This window comes from Oncorhynchus masou, chromosome 9, assembly GCF_036934945.1.
Source record: "Oncorhynchus masou masou isolate Uvic2021 chromosome 9, UVic_Omas_1.1, whole genome shotgun sequence".
Classification (NCBI taxonomy): domain Eukaryota; kingdom Metazoa; phylum Chordata; class Actinopteri; order Salmoniformes; family Salmonidae; genus Oncorhynchus; species Oncorhynchus masou.
This window is the reverse complement of record NC_088220.1, coordinates 61,891,086-61,909,707: the sequence shown is the minus strand read 5'-3', so window position 1 is coordinate 61,909,707 and position 18,622 is coordinate 61,891,086. Positions and strand designations below refer to the sequence as shown.

General features: G+C 43.8%; 2 protein-coding genes across 6 annotated transcripts in view; both read right to left on the bottom strand.

The window, feature by feature from the left end:
- LOC135546402 (RNA N6-adenosine-methyltransferase mettl16-like) overlaps positions 1-6,261 on the bottom strand; it is a 35,496-nt gene extending 29,235 nt beyond the window's left edge. Inside the window, exons 1-2 of the mRNA XM_064974791.1 lie at positions 6,155-6,261; positions 5,733-5,870 (exon numbers count right to left, since the gene is read on the bottom strand). Coding sequence (XP_064830863.1) covers positions 5,733-5,860 — 128 coding nt within the window. The 5' untranslated portion in view covers positions 5,861-5,870; positions 6,155-6,261. The remainder of the gene's footprint in view (positions 1-5,732; positions 5,871-6,154) is intronic.
- Positions 6,262-8,067: 1,806 nt separating this feature from the next.
- The window catches only part of LOC135546400 (lissencephaly-1 homolog A), a 105,142-nt gene continuing 94,587 nt past the window's right edge, over positions 8,068-18,622 (bottom strand). For all 5 annotated transcript variants that reach the window (XM_064974786.1, XM_064974785.1, XM_064974789.1 and 2 more), the window contains exons 9-11: positions 15,989-16,090; positions 15,569-15,725; positions 8,068-12,034 (exon numbers count right to left, since the gene is read on the bottom strand). In XM_064974786.1, the coding sequence (XP_064830858.1) occupies positions 11,961-12,034; positions 15,569-15,725; positions 15,989-16,090 (333 nt within the window). In that variant the 3' untranslated portion in view covers positions 8,068-11,960. The remainder of the gene's footprint in view (positions 12,035-15,568; positions 15,726-15,988; positions 16,091-18,622) is intronic.

The following is an 18,622-nucleotide window of genomic DNA, read 5'->3' as shown; positions in this document are numbered from 1 at the left end:
GAGTACAGCAATTAGAAAGGGGGTGAGAGCAAAATATCAGCAGATGGAACAAAAGAATGTGACCTCATGAGAGAAGTGAAACTGTGATGAGCACGAGAACAGTCCTAGTGCAGTGAGATGAACAAATCTATTTCTATCGAGGGAACTGCTGCAGCTGAAGAAGCCAGAAGCACAGTAAGCCCCCACGTCTCCCCCCCTCCACTGGCGTAGTCCTTCATCAGCACAGATAGAGATGGAGAGGTGACCTTCAGGTCAAACTCATTTTAATTCTGAATGCACGGGATAATTTTTTGGCAGATTAGCAGCTCCATTTCCCACATCAGGTTATTGTTCACTGCACTGAACACAACATGTATTGATTGTTCCTGACGCAGAGGTGAAGCCAAGACTTAGGAGAGCTCCACTTTAAATGAAGAAGGAACTTATGTAGAAGAGCTCATCAGGTATAAAACATTTTTTTTTTAGTGCCACTAAGTTAAATGCAAAGGAGAAGCAATTCAAAGAAGCCACAGTTATCCTCAGTAAAGAGCTCAGCCCGAATCAAAGTCCATGCTGATCAGGGGCTCTCATTGGTTAACAAGCGAAGCAATCAGAATGGTCCTGGTAATCAGTTGGCCGTAATCAGAAACCCAGTCAACCAATCAGGGAGATTGAGGTGATTTAGCCCACTTCCACAATATAAGCTACCTATCTAGTGCCTTCAGATCTGCAAGCTTAGCATACACAAAAGATGTACAGTGCCTTCAGAAAGTATTCATACCCCTTGACATACCACAGTGTTGTTACAGCCTGAATTCAAATTATATAATTTCTCACACATCTACACACACTACCCCTTAACGACAAAGTGAAAACACGTTAAGAAATGTTTGCTTAATTTATTGAAAATTAAATACAGAAATATCGAATTTGCATAAGTATTCACACCCGAGCTGCAATTCCAACTGAGTCTTTTGGGGTAAGCTTTGCACATCTGAATTGAAAAAAAAGCTTATTATTCATAAAACAACTTGATTGGAAAATGTATGTCTAGCAATGATTGACAGTCTTGCCATAGATTTTCAAATTCCATTTCGACATTATGGGGTATTTGTGTCACTAATCTACACACATCTCAATTGAATATATTTTAAATTCAGGCTGTAACAAAATGTGTAGAAAGTAAAGGGGTGTGAATACTTTCTAAAGGCACTGTATATGGTCTAGCCAGGGGACTCGTTTTCAGACTGATCCATATCTCTCCCTTCACCACCTCCTCCTGCCTTCTACGACGGTAACAATGCAAGCAGAGCACCAGGAAGGAAACCACTGAGATGGAAAGTTCCATTTATTAAAGGAAGACTGGAAAAAAACTCCACCCACCAGGGATGGTTTCTCTGCTGGTAATATCTGCACCCCCAAAAACGATGACAGCCAAATGAAATGTCACCCAGAGTGTTGAATTTTTTATGCCCTGCCGTGGCATCATGGGTCGTCAGCCAGCCAGAGACAGCCGCGATGGAACACCTGGGCTGGGTCATCTCTCTGGTTCATGCTTCCTAATCCCACCTCTCTGCCATTGAGTTCTCGCTCTCTCCATCTCTTACATCTCTCTCCCTCCTTGGCGAGAACCCCCGCAAATATATCTTACTTTCAATTCTAAAGGCTAATTCTCTCTCATCCCTCTCGTTAAACTTCTCTCAATCACATACCTCTCCTCTATCTTTCAGTCTCCGCCAGCTCCAGTGGGGCTCAGTGAGTGAGAGGAGACTGGTTTATTCATCTCCTAGAGGGATTGGTCGTCTCCCCAAGATAACTCTGATCCACTGAATCAATGGCTGCTCAAGTACTCAACTAAGACTACTTACTTACCAGATTAATACACCACAAATACAGAAGTATGCTAATCCAACCACTTGCCTGGTGGCAGAAGGGGATCCTGAATCACTAGCAAAGAGGAAAATATCCATAGACAAGATTTGCCAAGCAGTGGACAAATCTTGAAGTTCCCTTGAAGCTTTAAATTGTGTTCACACTAGTGTAAGAGCTGCAGGGAGACGTCAGTGCTGGATTGTAGGGATATTCAGGATGAAGACTTGTCTCACTGGTAGGTCTGTGTTCAGTTTACGGATCTTGCACTTTTGGGACTACTGCATTTGTTCCATTGCACCAGGCAAGCTCAATCAAGCGCTGCTGAAATATTTGAAAGAAAACAAATAATATTTTAACCGACGCAGGTCTGATAGTGAGCAAACTCTAGAGAAAGGTTGTGTTGTCTCCCTCTCAGTCGGTCATTCTGTCCATCAGTGAGTCACGTATGGTAATGGAGCTCTTTCTGTCTATCCTTCTGTCAGCGAGTCATGTACTGTATAGTAATGATTCTCTCTTCTGTAATTACCACCTGGCTGCTGCAGATGGACATCAAGCACCTTTAAACAGCTCTCCTCTGCCTCACTGCTCACCCACACAGTCACGTAACAGCCACGCCAGACAACTGATAAACTAACTAGCTCACACACACTCTGCACATTCACAATGAAAATACCCACAGCCCACGCCAATATATTTTCACTCATACAGTAGATGCTTGCACCTGGTGGTGACATCGGCATGTCTGCATGCATTCATTTGCATTTACACAATGTAATTTTCACACTGAGCAGACGGTTGTCAATTTCAACACAAAGACGAGGCTGGATCATTTCCAGCGTACAAACGAGAGGGGTATGGTATACACAAGAGCATGGGGGGGGTATCCACCAACTAATTGGGGTGGTGCTGGACAGGCTAGTCCAGGGGCAGTTTGGGCCTTCAGTCTGTCATTAGAAGGAATCAAAAGAGAGGCCGGCTACACAGGACACTTTTCATCCTCTACCATCAAACAGAGACCGCACAGTCAGTAGATAGATAGAGAAAAATAGAGGAGAGGGGGGGATGAAGGAAGAGCGTGAGCAAGACAGAAATAAAGGCAGAGAAAAAAGAAGCAGAGATGAAGGAAAGGACAGAGACAAGAGAGATGTGCTTTATTTGGCTCTGTCAGCTCGATGTGTAACGATGCCTCGCAGTTGCGTGGATGTCAAAAACAAAATTATCCCAACAGCCTCCCTCTCTTTCTTTGTTCTCCTGCTCAGCTGTCAGGTCTTTCGCGCTACTGCACCTGGCTGCCTATCCAGCCATAATAACCTCTCCTGCAGACACAAGTGAAGGCAATACTGGTCGACCAGGACGTCTTTCAATCGCGCCTCCAAGCTTCTTGATGCAATACTTTATTTAGTCTTGTAAATTAAAAGAAATGATTGAAATTGGTTTCTCATACAAAAACACACACACACACACACACCTCTGTTCCAAATCAAATTCAGTTTTTTTTTTGCAACAGAATCAGAACAAAGGTGATCGATACTGTCCCAGAACAGAACTGTTATTTTAAAAGCATGGGAACCGGTTAGTAATGCTTTTTTATGTTCCAGGTGCAACAAAGCACCTATGAAAAGTTCTCACTGTCACTCAGAAACTTATTACAGCGTGTGCCTGCCAGCTGAAAAGCTTTTGCCAGTGTGTTCACACAGATGCAACCTGCCCCTCCCCCTCCAAAGCATAGTCTGGTGCCGCTTTGCACACACACACAAGCTTTTTAGCTAGCTAGCTGCTCCAACGTTAAGCCAACTCTAAAGTTCAAAGACATTCAAAGTTCCTCAATAGAAGCCACTCCTCTATAGGTATGATTCTGTGGGCCTAATTCAGATCATGCATGCCATAACAAGATACCCAGAGCCTCAAAGCAAGCCTCGTCCTTCACCCTCTCTCGCCAAGCAACATTTCTGTTGCATCTCATGCCCTACACTCGCCTGTCCAATGCATGTAAAAAGCTTCCCTGCACTGACTGGTAATGTAATCTAACACATTTTTTTGTTGTTGATTTCAAAGGTTTAAAAATGAACAGAAAGGAATGATATAAACCATTTGTTTTTTGTTGTTGGTTCAAACAGGTTCAGAACTTCATTTTGCTGGTCGGAACAGTGGAACGTAACAAAATAATGGTTCTGTTAAGATTGGACAATTATTTCAGTTCCAACCCCTGACTGTCTTGACTTCAGCAGCCAGCATGTTTGTTTTTCCCACAACCAGGAGGGGGTAAATCACACAAAAGCACACCACGATGTGATGATATGTGACAGGACTCAGGACTCACAATCACACAATCTTCCCCCTTGTCAGTTCTGTGAGAGAAATCTCTCTCAAGCCTTTGTGCTGTGAAGAACAGTCATGACAATCTTGACAGTAGAAATGTGATCTGAAAAGCAACTCAGGGAGATAGAAAGCAGCACCAAAGCTCTCTGCATCTCCACATCCATCTAGGCTCCCTCTCGCTCATTCGCTACGTGTCCCTTCCCTCCCACTACTTCCATCCCCACCTCTCTTTCTCCTACTCTCTCTACATATTTCATATCCCTGTGTGTGTGTCCCAATTACTGGCTGGCAGACCCTGTCTTCCAGTTAGTGGCTCAGGGAGAATTGAAACTGCCTTCCTCCCTCCCCAGGCTCTGTGTCCCATAACCCCCCACTCTGCAGCTCCCAGTCCCTCTCCAGCCCTGGTTCACAACTTCCCACTCCTCCCCATCAGAGCTGAGATTCTGTCTGAAGTGCATACATTAATCATGAGTCATCATTTTTCTTCCTCTGTATCTGATGAACCTCACAGGCAACCACAGGCATTTTCCTAAACCCTGCTCCAATAGAGATCAGGGAAGCTAGTGTCTATGGGTAATGTCTAACTTAACGATAGCACCAACATGGCCATGTTACTAATCATCATGGTCATCAGCAATGACGCCCGTTAAGTGCATCCCGTCTAAAAACTGAACAGTGGACACCTAAAGTCACCTCACCTCCTCCCCATACCCCATCAGCTCCCAACACTCTAGCACTCAGACATCCAATCATAACGGTCAGCTCAATGGGACGGACACTGGGAGATGTGTCCCTGCAGAGGCATTGATTGATCCCTGCCCAAATCCAGAGACCCCATTCCCCCCCAAAAGAGGAAGGGAGAAAAACACTGCAACACCATAAAAAAGGATGAGAGGAAAATCAAAGAGTCTTTGATGCCTCTCTCCTGCTATGTCTCTGAACCTCCTACTGGGAGTTCAGCTAACATAGTGAGGACACACACACACACACACACAGGTGAGAAAGCTACAGTAATGAGAGAAGATGCTGGGAAGTTGGCAGCACTTTTCACTCAAGGACAAAAAAAAGAATCATCCTGCCACACAAATGGGTTTTACTGGTGTGACAAAATCAATAGTGGCACAAAATGGCACTCAGTCGTAGATAACTTGTCAACAGCCTACAGCAGTGGTTCCCAACTCTAGTCGAGTACCTCCAACAGCACATTTTGGTTGTTGCCCCTGACAAACATCCCAGATTCAACTCATTGATGGCCTGATGATTAGTTGAATAGTTAACTTATCACGGTGTGTTTGTCAGGGGCTGTTGATGGGGTATTAAATAAAAAGGTTAAATAAATAAATATATATTCGAGGACCGGAGTTGGGAACCACTGGCCTACAGCATATGTACTGGGGCGTATTCATTACGCCGTTTTTGTTGAAAAACGTTTTTTAAATGGATACAACCGCAACGGACCTATCTGCATTTGTCAAATAGAATTATCGTGTTGCCGTTTGCTTCCGTTTGGTTCTTAAACGGTCAACGATGTCAGTAGCTAATGAACACGCCCCTGTACTCACATAGCTCTGCCTGCCAGGTTGGTGTGGACATGCTGCTCGAAGTCTGGATACTTGGAGGCCAAGTAGGCAAAATCCGGAGGCTTGTCTTTGTAGCGGTTCCGTGGGTGCATTGATTTGTTCAGTGACATTCTCACTTCACTGTGGAGGAAGGACACAGCTGTATTTACACCAGTAACTCGTCAAAGGGTTGGAATGCTCACAAGTTAGCTAACTGACGTAGATGCGTGTAAAAGCATACAAAGATAACGCTGTGGGTATTAGCTAGCTTGTTAGCAAACAACAGGCATTCATCAGTAAACTGCAAGCTAGCTAACGTTAGCTAAAGCACATTTCAAATCCATGTTGCCTGTCAACAAAATAGCTAGCTAGACCTCTCTAAACGAGACACGCTAGCTAACCTCTTGTTTTGGTGATTTGAGTACCTGAAATATTCGCTCGGAATATATTCTAAAAGTTTGAAAATTTCAACAGTTGTCTTGCACACACGAGCAGAGACCTCACGTTAGACTTCTTGCGTAAACGTTTAGACCGCGTTTCTTCCGGAATGGTGAAGTCACAACTCTGCGCCGAGACATTGGTGACGTCAATATTCCGCGCATTTTTGAAACAGTACCAAAGACGCATTTTGAAGTGTCAGTGCTTTCAAGGATCCTTGGGACGTCCCTACCCTAAATCAATAATCTAACTTCTTACCTAACCATGTTACATTTCAACTTCAATGGGTAGGATCCCAGATAGCACAGACCTTTTGAAGTCTGAGAGGCTGAGGCTACATACGAAAGTATGTGGACATCCCTCCAAATTAGTGGATTTGGCTATTTCAGCCACACCCGTTGGTGACAGGTGTATAAAATCGAGCACACAGCCATGCAATCCCCATAGACAAACATTGGCAGTAGAATGGCCTATACTGAAAGCTCTGTGACTTTCAACGTGGCACCGTCATAGGACGCCACCTTTCCAACATGTCAGCACATCAAATTTCTGCCCCGGGCAAATTTCAACTAGAGCTACCCAAATAAACTGTAAGTACTGTTATTGTGAATTGGAAACATCTAGGAGCAACAATGTCTCAGCCATGAAGTGGTAGCCCACACAAGTTCATATAACAGCATCGCTGAGTGCTGAAGTGTAGAGTGTAAAAATCTTATGTCCTCGGTTACAACACTCACTAGAGTTCCAAATTGCCTCTGGAAGCAATATCAGCACAATAACTGTTAGCCAGGAGCTTCATGAAATGGGTTTCCATGGACGAGCAGCCGCACACAAGCACAACAGCTTGGGAAGGCACTTTTCTGTTTCATCATGTCAATGCCTCCATGCACAAAGCAAGGTCAATACAGAAATGGTTGGTCAAGATTGATGTGGAAGATCTTGACTGGCCTGCACAGAGTCCTGACCTCATCTCCATCGAACACCTTTGGGATGAACTGGAACTCCAACTGAGAGCCAGGCCCAACCTCACTAATGCTCGTGGCTGAACGGAAGCAAGTCCCTGCAGCAATGTTCCAAAACCTAGTGGAAAGCCTTCCCGGATGAATGGAGGCTGTTATAACAGTGCAGGGGGAACCAACTCCATATTAATTCCCATGATTTTGGAATGAGATGTTCGAAGAGCAGGTGTCCACATACTCTTGGCCATGTGTGTCATCAGTAGTATTCAGGCAGCAATTTTATAAATGATCTTGAGTGTGTGGTTGATTGATCTATTATTCACATTCAAATTGTGCTTCCTTAAACTTGAATTCATTCCAAAGCAGATGGCAACATGGCAATTGTACACCTCACCCACCCAGTCAAACATTGCAAAGGGGCTACAGTACAACAGATGTTGACACTTGCTCAAATGTATCCAAGTAAATTAACCATTGCTTGAGCAAATATACTTTTCAGTCATAGCCTAAACTACTCATGATTCATCTGTTCCCAGAGCTGCATTTTAAGCTTCACCTATTATTTTTCAATATTAATGTAAAATGTCAATAATATTCTGTTCCAAGTATGGTTTCCATCATTGCCAGGCATACCTCACAGCTGTGAACGTTAATGAATCCCTCCCATTATATTAATACTTCATATACACAGTATACAATGTAATTATGAACATTTAATGATTAATGTCAATAGCCCTAGTCTTTCTCATTATTGACCTAAGAAAAAAAACACACCATGCATTCACTGAAGAAAATCATGAAATGTTTAGACAAGCCATCAATGAAACCTTTAGCTTAAAATCAGTAAATTCCTGTGTGAACTTGTTAGACATGTAATATGGCAAGCTGTGCATGTTCTTTGAGAACCCCCCCTCCCCTCCAACCCAATAAAAGGACAACAGTCACAGATATTTGTTTAATGTTGCAAACAATAATGACATCCAGATGTTAACAATTTTGCTGAACGTGAGAAAGACCATGAAAGCAAAACAATAAATCCTGTTAAAGGTGTGAAGAAGTCTGAAGCCCTCAATCTATTCACAAGGCAGATCATAGCAGACAGATGGACTTGAGACTGGGGGAAAGGACCAACAGACAGTGAAAAGCTTGTCTGCCAGTCCCTCTGATCCACCTAGCCAGTGCAGCATAGGGATTGCTTGGGACCTGCAAATGGCAAAAAGTGATTTATTTTCACAGGGTAGGTACAACAGCACAGTTATATGAAGCTTTCATTCGATGATAACTATATTACAAGAAGACACATTCTCCCTCCCGACAATTTGTTTATAGACCTTTCTTATCCAAGAAAGGGAAATAGTTTCAACAACAAGAGTCAAATCTAATATCCATTTAGGTTCACTTCAGGCCTGGTTTAGAATTAACACCCAAGGATACCGATATTATAATTCTGAATTTAGCCAATCAAAGAGATAAATCGGCTTAAACCAGGAAGCTAACAGTCTAGCATCGAGAACAGAACAGATCAGGACATCTGAATGCTGAAGCTACACCAGAATGTCCTACGAGATACATTTTTTTGGGCTTCAGCTAAAACACGTTTTATGGTGCATCAGCACCACCATGTCCAATTTTCCTATCGATTGCTGGTGTATGGAGTAACGCACGCCGACTCTCCAATCAAAGTCTCCCACTGGCTGACAGAAAGCAGCTTGGAGAAAGACCAGTCTGGGTCTGACTAAATGCATGGAAGCCTCTAGTCCAGAGGAGGCAAAAGTGGTATTCTCTCAATGAGAAGATTATTTTCTCTTAGAAAATCTTTAGTCTGCCGCAATCCCATCACATATAGAGGAAGGAGCCAGTTCATTAATTTACAGACCTGTCCTCCTAACAGCAACAAACAACCACATTAAGTACAGAGCAGTCTGTCTGCAGACATCATGCCAGCTTGAGCCGACCTGTCTGGTAGAGTCTGTGTCTAGTGTCTTTGAAAAGTCAATATGCAAAATACACAGTATACATAGAAACCACACACCTGCTTACTGGTAAGAGACAGGAGGGATATAATTCTTTCTCATAAGAGATGGAGTTATCTTATCCTACTTCTCGCTCTTTTAACAGTATATCGTTTGCCAAGTGGACTAATTAGCATTTGGCAGTTTAGCGGGGTGGCCTGTGGCTGATTGAGTCTGCGTCTGAAATACACTACTTTTTAGGGAATTAGGGTGCCATTTCAGACTCGGCCTGAGTGTTCAGTGGCTTACATCACAGCACTTGAACCAGAAAGGCCCACCAAACCAGACAGCTAAGCCCCTGGTACAACAGGGGTACATGCAGCAGTTCTATTGTCGACAGGTCAAACTAGCCACTGAGGGTTCAGAGGTCAGCAGCTAGCTACATCCAAACAAACACACACAGGAAGAGGAACAGGAAGATATTCAGCAAAGAAGCTTAAGATAAGATCAGTTAAGCAAGTGGAATTCTTTATTATAGAAATGCATCAATGGAAAAAGGCTGATAAAAAAAATTGTTTATGCATTTTATTAAGTATTTTTTAAATTCTTACATCTTCGATCATCAGTCCGACAAAGGACCAAAGATCTAAAGAAAAGCAGGGATGTGCCAGACAATAGGATTTTCCCTCACCTGCTGCAGCATAAGCAGCAGCAAGATTTTTATATTTTTAAGGGAAATGGAGGGATTTGGTTTTCATTTTGTTCAGCCTCCAAGCTCATAAAATGAACAGAATATGATAAAGATCTGCCTGCCACCCAGGAGACAACTGCAATGTGTTAGTCGGCCTGTGGAATTTCACCTCGAGAGCTCTTTACTGGGAATCTAAGCACTCTTCTGGGCACAAACACAGCCTAGGAAGCCTCGCCCAAGACCAAAGCCAAGGCCGGTCTGTGGGAAGGGAGCTGCTTTAAGTAGGCTTAGGGGTTACGATCCCTTTACAAGAACTACCATCAGACCGCTCTACTGTACAACGAACACAAGCATTCATTAGCATGTCTACTACTAGCATTTTATTTCATCATCAATTGAATGAATCACCCCAACAGTTCACCAGTCAGTTTGGTGGAAACAGATTGACACTTCCCTACAGCTCAGTAAAATTACATGTATTTTGCCCCCCACAGAAACAGCTTTATTACCTCTCAATTATTCCCCCCCCCCCCCCCCCGGAGAGATCCTTTGCACATCCCAAAACATACCTGAGGGGCAACTGACTCCTTTGTCAAGCTATGTCATTCCGACTCATTCGAAACTTGCATATTTCATCCAGAACTAAGGCTTAAGCTTACCCTCCCTAATTTACACAGCCCATAGACACAAGCAGCACAAGACAATGGCCAACTGAGCATCAAATCACTTACATGATTCCTATAGTATAACAGACAAAATCCAGCAGACACCAGATTTGTCAAATGGTTAGAAAAAGGGAGAGTTCAGTTGAGTCCAATGGAAAATCACTCAGGTTAGACTTGGGATGTCAATGAGCCATCTTACAGAGGGAGGGAGACACCTAAAGATTATTTTCAAGTGAATTGAAATTAAGAGGTGATCCCTGATGTCTGCTGCTAAAGGGCCAAGTGCTAGAGAAAAGCTGAGAAGCTTGCCTTATCAGTTGCGGCCAACCGTAAGGCCCAGTACCGGGGCGAACAGACAGGGGGCAGCTTATCAGGGAGGAGTAACCTCACGCTATCGGCTCACATAGCTTTCAGGTTGGCATTTAGGCTTACAGTCCACTGAGTTTAGCCTAAATGCTAACCAACGGAAATAAGGGCACCATCTGCACAACATAGCCAGGTTAATTCATTGAGATGCCAAAACAGAAATGTTATCCGATTCAATAAAAGTGAAGCAGAACACATTTATTGTATAGGATAATTCTAAGTTTTTCTACTAAGTTTAGTACGCGTCATGACAAGAGTAAAAAGCTGTTTTGTATTCTCAACCCCCAGCTGTCCAAAGATACAGTTTGAAACATTTGTATATGCAGCAATTAATATATTCACTAGTTTCACATGAAGAGAAATGGTATGCACACTTCAGAAGTGAAGTTACAAAGCTACAGATTATTCCAATAACCCCCCCCCCCCCCCAAACCAACAATCTCATATCCTCCGGCATCAAGGGATTATACTTTTCCTTTTGTCGTTTCCCCACCCCCTCAAAAAAAATCACCAACAGAGACTACAACAGTGAAAAGGAGAGAAAAAGAAATTATAAAAATAAAATAGGCAGACAAAAAGAAATCTGACATGTAAAGAAACGCGTTTTAAATTATCGGTTTTAGTGCCCTACATTTTACACCCAGTCAAAGCGTGTATCCCAAATGGCACCCTATTCCCTGTATAGAGCACTACTTTTTTACCAGGGCACAAGGGCCCTGGTTATCAGTAATAGCACCACATAAGGAGCCATTTGTGACACACACAAAGAAACATCTGCCTTCAGTAAGTAGGTAGGTAAGGCTGCATGTGACAGACAGCCCCACCCATGTTAAACCTACGGTACTTCTAGACAACGTTATCATGTAAATTTACAGTATACAATTTTGTATTCATCGTCACCATGCAATACTTTTTTTGCTGTGCAACATTTAATAGCTCAATCTACATCCAGAATAATGTACAAAAAAGGACCATAGTTATTGGACCAGAGAGCGTTATGACAGGATAAGTTATTAACCATGGTGTGTGTGTGTAGCCAGAGGAGATGAAGGAGACTGTGGGAGGTGAGGTGGGGTGCAGGGGGGTGGAAAGAGGCCTAGAGGGGGTGGAGTGGGAGGAGAGGGGGTGGTGGTGGTCTGATCTGCTCAGGTCTGATCGGATCAGCGACACTCCCACACTTTAACTGTTTGATCTACGCTTCCGGTGACGACGTACGGAGCATTCTTGTGGAAATCTGAGAGGAGAGGAGAAAGGGCATTAGTACAAAGGAAGAGTAGATAGAGATTATTCATCACAAACCTATATTCCATTTAACATTATGACCTGAATATATAGATACACAGTGGGGCAAAAAAGTATTTAGTCAGCCACCAATTGTGCAAGTTCTCCCACTTAAAAAGATGAGGCCTGTAATTTTCATCATAGGTACACTTCAACTATGACAGACAAAATGAGTAAAAAAATCCAGAAAATCACATTGTAGGATTTTTAATGAATTTATTTGCAAATTATGGTGTAAAAGAAGTATTTGGTCAATAACAAAAGTTTATCAATACTTTGTTATATACCCTTTGTTAGCAATGACAGAGGTCAAACGTTTTCTGTAAGTCTTCACAAGGTTTCCACACACTTGCTGGTATTTTGGCCCATTCCTTCATGCAGATCTCTTCTCTAGAGCAGTGATGTTTTGGGGCTGTTGCTGGGCAACACAGACTTTCAACTCCCTCCAAAGATTTTCTATGGGGTTGAGATCTGGAGACCGGCTAGGCCACTCCAGGACCTTGAAATGCTTTTTACGCAGCCACTCCTTCGTTGCCCGGGCGGTGTGTTTGGGATCATTGTCATGCTGAAAGACCCAGCCACGTTTAATCTTCAATGCCCTTGCTGATGGGAGGTTTTCACTCAAAATCTCACAATACATGGCCCCATTCATTCTTTCCTTTACACGAATCAGTCGTCCTGATCTCTTTGCAGAAAAACAGCCCCAGAGCATGATGTTTCCGACCCCATGCTTCAAAGTAGGTATGGTGTTCTTTGGATGCAACTCAGCATTCTTTGTCCTCCAAACACGACGAGTTTAGTTTTTCCACCGAAAAGTTATATTTTGGTTTCATCTGAACATATGACATTCTCCCAATCTTCTTCTGGATCATCCAAATGCTCTCTAGCAAACTTCAGACGGGCCTGGACATGTACTGGCTTAAGTAGGGGGACACGTCTGGCACTGCAGGATTTGAGTCCATGGCGGCGTAGTGTGTTACTGATGGTAGGCTTTGTTACTTTGGTCCCAGCTCTTTGCAGGTCATTCACTAGGTCCCCCCGTGTGGTTCTGGGATTTTTGCTCACCGTTCTTGTGATCATTTTGACCCCACGGGGTGAGATCTTGCGTGGAGCCCCAGATCGAGGGAGAATATCAGTGGTCTTGTATGTCTTCCATTTCCTAATAATTGCTCCCACAGGTGATTTCTTCAAACCAAGCTGCTTACCTATTGCAGATTCAGTCTTCCCAGCCTGGTGCAGGTCTACAATTTTGTTTCTGGTGTCCTTTGACAGCTCTTTGGTCTTGGCCATAGTGGAGTTTGGAGTGTGACTGTTTGAGGTTGTGGACAGGTGTCTTTTATACTGATAACAAGTTCAAACAGGTAACGAGTGGAGGACAGAGGAGCCTCTTAAAGAAGAAGTTACAGGTCTGTGAGAGCCAGAAATCTTGCTTGTTTGTAGGTGACCAAATACTTTTTACACCATAATTTGCAAATAAATTCATAAAAAAATCCTACAATGTGATTTTCTGGATTTTTTCCCCTCATTTTGTCTGTCATAGTTGAAGTGTACCTATGATGAAAATTACAGGCCTCTCATCTTTTTAAGTGGGAGAACTTGCACAATTGGTGGCTGACTAAATACTTTTTTGCCCCACTGTATGGATAGATGGATAGATATATATACACACACTGCTCAAAAAAAATGAAGGGAACAGTAAAATAACATCCTAGACCTGAATGAATGAAATATTGTTATTAAATACTTTTTTCTTTACATAGTTGAATGTGCTGACCATAAAAATCACGCAAAAATTACCAACGGAAATCAAATTTATCAACCCATGGAGGTCTGGATTTGGAGTCACACACAAAATTAAAGTGTAAAACCACACTACAGGCTGATCCAACTTTGATGTAATGTCCTTAAAACAAGTCAAAATGAGGCTCAGTAGTGTGTGTGGCCTCCACGTGACTGTATGACCTCCCTACAACGCCTGGGCATGCTCCTGATGAGGTGGCGGATGGGCTCCCCTCCCAGACCTGGACTAAAGCATCCGCTAACTCCTGGACAGTCTGTGGTGCAACGTGGCATTGGTGGATGGAGCGAGACATGATGTCCGAGATGTGCTCAATTGGATTCAGGTCTGGGGAATGGGCAGGCCAGTCCATAGCATCAATGCCTTCCTCTTGCAGGAACTGCTGACACACTCCAGCCACATGAGGTCGAGCATTGTCTTGCATTAGGAGGAACCCAGGACCAACCGCACCAGCATATGGTCTCACAAGGGGTCTGAGGATCTCATCTCGGTACCTAATGGCAGTCAGGCTACCTCTGGCGAGCACATGGAGGGCTGTGCGGCCCCCCAAAGAAATGCCACCCCACACCATGACTGACCCACCGTCAAACCGGTCATGCTGGAGGATGTTGCAGGCAGCAGAACGTTCTCCACGGCATCTCAAGACTCTGTCACGTGCTCAGTGTGAACCTGCTTTCATCTGTGACGAGCACAGGGCGCCAGTGGCGAATTTGCCAATCTTGGTGTTCTCTGGCAAATGCCAACGTCCTCCACGGTGTTTGGCTGTAAGCACAACCCCCATCTGTGGACGTCGGACCCTCATACCACGCTCATGGAGTCTGTTTCTGACCGTTTGAGCAGTCACATGCACATTTGTGGCCTGCAGGAGGTCATTTTGCATGGCTCTGGCAGTGCTCCTCCTGCTCCTCCTTGCGCAAAGGCGGAGAGAGCGGTCCTGCTGCTGGGTTGTTGACCAACTACGGCCTCCTCCACATCTCCTGGTAGCGCCTCCATGCTCTGGACACTATGCTGAGACACACAGCAAACCTTCTTGCCACAGCTCACATTGATGTGCCATCCTGGATGAGCTGCACTACCTGAGCCACTTGTGTGGGTTGTAGACTCAAGTGACCAAAACATCAGCCAGGAAGCATAGGAACTGAGAAGTGGTCTGTGGTCCCCACCTGCAGAACCACTCCTTTATTGGGGGTGTCTTGCTCATTGCCTATAATTTCCACCTGTTGTCTATTCCATTTGCACAACAGCATGTGAAATTTATTGTCAATCAGTGTTGCATCCTAAGTGGACAGTTTCATGTCACAGAAGTGTGATTGACTTGGAGTTACATTGTGTTCCCTTTATTTTTTTGAGCAGTGTAGAAACAGAAAGGACAAGTAAATGCGCAATGGATTATGGTCATTGTAGTCAATGACCATGTTTTATGCATTAAACTAAGTAGAATATTGGCCAGTTGGAAACTAACTCCTACTACAAAACACAGTTCAGGCTGGATCTGATTGATCTCTAGAGAAACTGTGCGATGTGCGCATTGAGCGCATAGAAAGAAAACTAAATGGAATTAGTTAGGTTAAAACACCTGAAATTTCAGTTAATCGCCCAGCACTAACATTTTGCTACCGTGTGCCGTACTGAACAAGACACAGCTGTAACGGACGTTGACTGTAAAAGAAAAGATTGAGAGCGGCTTACCCAGAGAGGTAACAAAATGTTCATGGGCACTCAGGGTCTTCATGCAGCGCTTGTTCTTGTAGTCCCAGATCCTTAAGGTCTTGTCGTCAGCACAGCTCAATATGAACTTGCCTCCAGGGTGGACAAGCATCCCGCGCACCCAGTTATCATGGCCAACCTGGGACAAAAGCATTTGGTTAGAATTGTTAATACAAAATCTATGGTCAGTTTCCCTAGCTTTTTAGTCCAGGACTATGCTTAGTTCAGAAAACCAGTCAACCTGGGACAGAGCGTTCAGTTAAGACTAGGGTTCAAGACTAGGGTTCAATTCATGTCACGTGAGTACTGGATTCAACAACATAAAATGTGGACATTTTACAAATAAAAACTGCATGAATCAAAATTACCATCTATTGCGTCTAAGATTGATGGTCCACTCACCAGTGTCATAAGGCACATTCCAATGCTGACATCCCACATCTTGATGGTCTTGTCTCTGGAGCCAGACAGCAGGAAAGGGCCGGGCTTACCACTCTTCTTAGACTGGAAGGACACAGGGAGAACAAGAACACGATTAGCTCCAATTGCCACAGAAAAATACCAATACAGAACCATTAGCAGTCTTCACTTGCGGGACGTCAACCCTTAATCCTTTCTTTGTGAGGGCTATATGCAGCCAGCAGCCTTCTGAATTACATTTATTTTTATACCACATCCTTTGATAAATACCACCTTAAAATCAGAGGAAATGGACTACCAATAAAATAGTTATCAGACAATGTATCTCCAGAGCAGGGCACATGCCTACACTTCAGAGGTTCAATTACACTCTGCTTCCATATAAGAGAGATTCTGAACACAATAGCAGAAACTTGCACTGAGGGAACCTTACAGCTGAGGGCAATATTTGATTATAGACCAAAATGTGCACTTACAATCAATTGTTCCATTTCTACATGGTCTGTGGTGCAGTATAAACTGTAATTTTCCCATACTAAAACAACCATCAATTTCTTATTTTAAAATCAAATATCTATCTTCGGCAGCTAAGCATGAGTGAATTGGATATTTTTGGTCTTCAGCACTAACTAATTATTTCTTGGGCACTAGGCAAACAAAGCGTCGCCAAATGTATGGGTGGGATATTATATACTATACATACAAAAGTATGTAGACACCCCTTCAAATGAGTGAACTTGTCTATTTCAGACCCATCTGTTGCTGACAGGTGTATAAAATCGAGCACATAGCAATGCAATATCCATATAGACAAACATTGGCAGAAAAATGGCCCATACTTAAGAGAGCAATGACTTTCAATGTGGCACAGTCATAGGATGCCACCTTTCCAACAAGTCAGTTCATCAAATTTCTTCCTGCTAAAGCTGGCCAGGTCAACTGCAAATGCTGTTATTGTGAAGTGTGAAGGTCTAGGAGCAACCACGGCTCAGCCGCAAAGTGCATAGGGTGTAGAAATGGTCTGTCCTCGGTTGCAACACACTACAGAGCTCCAAACTGCCTCTGTAAGCAAAGTCAGCACATTAACTGTTCGTTAGGAGAACCATGATATTGCCGAGCAGTCGCACACAAGCCTAAGAGCACCATGCGCAATGCCAAGCGTTGGCTGGAGTGGCGTAAAGCGCGCCGCCAATGGACTCTGGACCAGTGGAAACCTGTTTTCTGGAGTGACGAATCACGCTGGCAGTCGGACAGAAATCTGAGTTTGGCGCTACCAGCCCGAATGCAGTGCACCAACTGTAAAGTTTGGTGGAGGAGGAATTATGGTCTGGGACTGTTTTCCATGGTTTGGGCTAGGCCCCTTAGTCCCAGTGAAGGGAAATCATAATGCTACAGCATACAATAACATTCTAGACTATTCTGTGCTTCCAACTTTGTGGCATAAGTTCGGGGAAGGCCCTTTCCTGTTTCAGCATGATAATGTCCCTGTGCACAAAGCGAAGTCCATGCAGAAATGGTTTGTAAAAATCAGTGTGGAAGAACTTGACTGGCCTGCACAGAACCCTGACCTCAACCCCATCGAACACCTTTGGGATTAATTAGAATGCTGACTGCAACCTAGGCCTAATAACCCAACATCAGTGCCCGACCTCACTAATGCTCGTGGCTGAATGGAAGCAAGTCCCCGCAGCAATGTTCCAACACCTAGTGGAAAGCCTTCCTAGAAGTGTGGAGGCTGATATAGCAGCAAAGGGGGGACCAAATCTATATTAATGCCCATGATTTTGGAATAAGATGTTCAACAAGCAGGTGTCCACATAGTTTTGGACATGTAGTGTGCACACAGATATAAAAGTAATTACATGTCTCAGAACATGCCCTTCCCTGTTTCAGAACTCCAACAGTTCGCGTTCCCCTGTGCAGGCTCATCTCAGCACATAGCGCAGAGCAGTCTTAAATGTCAGACTCACATTTGGCTGCTTTTGTTCACAGAACATAAAGTGTGCCACTTTAATTGATGTCAGGAGAACCATTCTACCTGAACCAGCTCTGCTCCTAAGCACCAAGTTCTTCAAGTCTTCAAAAGGAGCATTTGATCAAAGGCAAGGGTAATGGGGTTTGTGTCTGTGTGTGTCTGTCTGTGTGTCTGTCTGTGTGTGTGTGTGTTTGTCTGTGTGTGTGTGTGTTTGTCTGTGTGTGTGTGTGTGTATTTGTCTGTGTGTGTGTGTGTGTTTGTCTGTGTGTGTGTGTTTGTCTGTGTGTGTGTGTGTGTGTGTGTTTGTCTGTGTGTGTGTGTTTGTCTGTGTGTGTGTGTGTGTGTTTGTCTGTGTGTGTGTGTGTTTGTCTGTGTGTGTGTGTGTGTGTGTGTGTGTGTGTGTCTGTGTGTGTGTGTTTGTCTGTGTGTGTGTGTGTGTTTGTCTGTGTGTGTGTGTGTGTGTCTGTGTTTGTCTGTGTGTGTGTGTGTTTGTCTGTGTGTCTGTGTGTGTGTTTGTCTGTGTGTGTGTCTGTGTGTGTGTGTGTGTTTGTGTGTGTGTGTGTATTTGTCTGTGTGTGTGTGTGTGTATTTGTCTGTGTGTGTGTGTGTGTGTGTGTGTATTTGTCTGTGTGTGTGTGTGT